Below are 2,335 nucleotides of genomic sequence, written 5' to 3'. Positions count from 1 at the left end.
GCTCTATTGCCCTTCCATGCCTTTTTAAGTGTTAAGGTACTAATTGCCCTAAGAAACCAATGGAGACTAATAAAATATAAATGTATGTATGCCAAGACATGGCTGAATGATCTGTGAAGGATGCTTCACTTTCGCGTCTTTAACTTCATGCTCTGAGTTGGCTATATTAGTGCTGTTCCATGGAGATCACAGGCTCCTGTTGATTTAGACAACTGACTCTGTTGGCTTCACTGTAAGACTGGGTACCATGCACTACTAGGGTGTTTCCAAACAAAGATAGAGCCCTCTTCATCTCTGTCTCTACCTGGTAAAATTACTATGGAATTCCAGGAGAGAAATTGGAACATCAGGGTCAAAGGCTATATTGGGACAGGATTATTGGATTAGAGCACAATATAAAATAGTATTCTTTCGTTGCTTTTAATAATTTCTTACAAGAAAAAAAGTAAGTTTTCTGTTTTAGGATCTTATATGTTATATTTTTTGTGTCTTTATAGCTACACAATAATTTGATTAAAAAAAGATGTTCAAGTAATTTCCAAAGTTTTAACTCTAATGGAAACATGTTCTTAAACACAATACTGCATTATTTTAGAGTTGGCACTCATTTCAGAGAATCATGGGAATGTGGGGACTGAGCAAGAGAGATAACTAATATGGGAAAAAAATGTAATTTCCAATGTCATTACCCACAAACAATATGGACTAAGGAAATGTAGAAACTGAGCTTTAAAAACATGTATATATGAGCAACACTAAATAGACTGAGTATATATCATGCTCTAACATGGACACGAATACATACACAGACCAACACCTATGTAACAAGTTAAAGAATAAGAGGACATGAGTTTGAGAGGGAGTGGGGGGCATGGGAGGAGTTTGAAGGGGAGATGTAGTAGAAGTAAATACAAGACATATATGGAATTCTCAAAAGATATAAATTAAAATAAAATGAGAAATTTGAAAATCAAGAAACAAAGCTGTTCACTAGTATAAAAGATATTATATTATGAAATCATATTTGCCATCCTGAGGGGCTTCTTATGTGACAAAATTAGGGCTTATATTAGCAAAAGTTCACTGAGCCATCTGTTTCTAAGCAGCTAAGGAAACCGCACAAAATGGAAGTCTGGAACTCCACATTGGGAAGTGGCTTCATCTTGGTGGGTATTCTGGATGGTAGTAGCTTTCCTGAACTTCTCTGTGCTGCAATCACAGTCCTGTACTTTTTGGCCCTGACCAGCAATGGACTGCTGCTCCTAGTCATCACCATGGATGTCCGTCTTCATGTGCCCATGTATCTCCTACTTGGACAACTGTCTCTCATGGACCTTCTCCTCACATCAGTTATCACTCCCAAGGCTGTTGTTGATTTTCTACTCAAAGACAATACCATCTCCTTTGGTGGATGTGCCCTTCAGATGTTCCTAGAACTGGTACTGGGCAGTGCAGAGGACCTCCTTCTGGCCTTCATGGCCTATGACAGGTATGTGGCCATTTGTCAACCTCTGAACTACACAATCTTAATGAGTCATAAAGTCTGCTGGCTCATGATAGCCACATCATGGATCCTGGCATCCCTCAGTGCACTAGGATATAGCACCTACACCATGCAGTATTCCTTTTGCAAATCTCGGCAGATCAACCACCTGTTCTGTGAGATCCCTCCCCTGCTAAAGCTGGCTTGTGCAGATACCTCCAGATATGAACTCATGGTTTATGTGATGGGTGTAGCAGTGCTAATTCTTCCTCTTGCTGCCATCCTGGCCTCCTACTCACTAATTCTGTTCACTGTGCTCAATATGCCCTCAAATGAGGGCAGGAAAAAAGCCCTTGTCACCTGCTCTTCCCACCTGACTGTGGTTGGGATGTGGTATGGGGGTGCCTCCTTCATGTATGTCCTGCCCAGTCCCTTCCACAGCCCCAAACAAGATAATATCAGCTCAGTTTTCTACACAATTGTCACTCCAGCTCTGAATCCCCTCATCTACAGTCTGAGGAATAAGGAGGTCACTGGGGCTTTGAAGAGAGTCCTGGGAAAACGACTGTCAACACAAGCCAACCTCTAGGTAGTTCTAAATAGTAACCTTCTAAACAATTTTTCCACAAAGTCAGAATTCTGGTGTGAATTGAATATCCATGGTAAATCCTAGAGTAAACGGTATGTCTCTTGATAGAGAAGTATGGGAGGGGAAGAAAGTATGGAATCCTTTGGAAATGCTCTATGGATCTTCTTTTCAGGAGATATTAGAGAACCTGGTGCTTTGTCAAATATGGACACAAAGATAAGGTTTTTATCAAGGTGAGCCATTTAGATGCTCTAAACTAATTT

The 2,335-nt window shown here is 40.4% G+C and overlaps 1 protein-coding gene across 1 annotated transcript; it reads left to right on the top strand.

Annotated features, from left to right (window-relative positions):
* Positions 1-1,124: 1,124 nt before the first annotated feature.
* Positions 1,125-2,072, top strand: LOC128094558 (olfactory receptor 2AG1-like). The gene has a single exon (XM_052712986.1). The coding sequence runs from the start codon at positions 1,125-1,127 to the stop codon at positions 2,070-2,072; it is 948 nt and encodes a 315-aa protein (XP_052568946.1).
* Positions 2,073-2,335: the final 263 nt, after the last annotated feature.

This window comes from Peromyscus californicus, unplaced genomic scaffold, assembly GCF_007827085.1.
Source record: "Peromyscus californicus insignis strain IS unplaced genomic scaffold, ASM782708v3 Scaffold_4__1_contigs__length_199733344, whole genome shotgun sequence".
Classification (NCBI taxonomy): domain Eukaryota; kingdom Metazoa; phylum Chordata; class Mammalia; order Rodentia; family Cricetidae; genus Peromyscus; species Peromyscus californicus.
Note: the sequence above shows the minus strand (reverse complement) of the source record. Positions and strands in the feature narration are given on the sequence as shown.

What these genes read in the sequence shown, in the direction of transcription:
- LOC128094558 (XM_052712986.1), top strand. Translation starts at nt 1,125, where the DNA reads ATGGAAGTCTGGAACTCCACATTGGGAAGTGGCTTCATCTTGGTGGGT.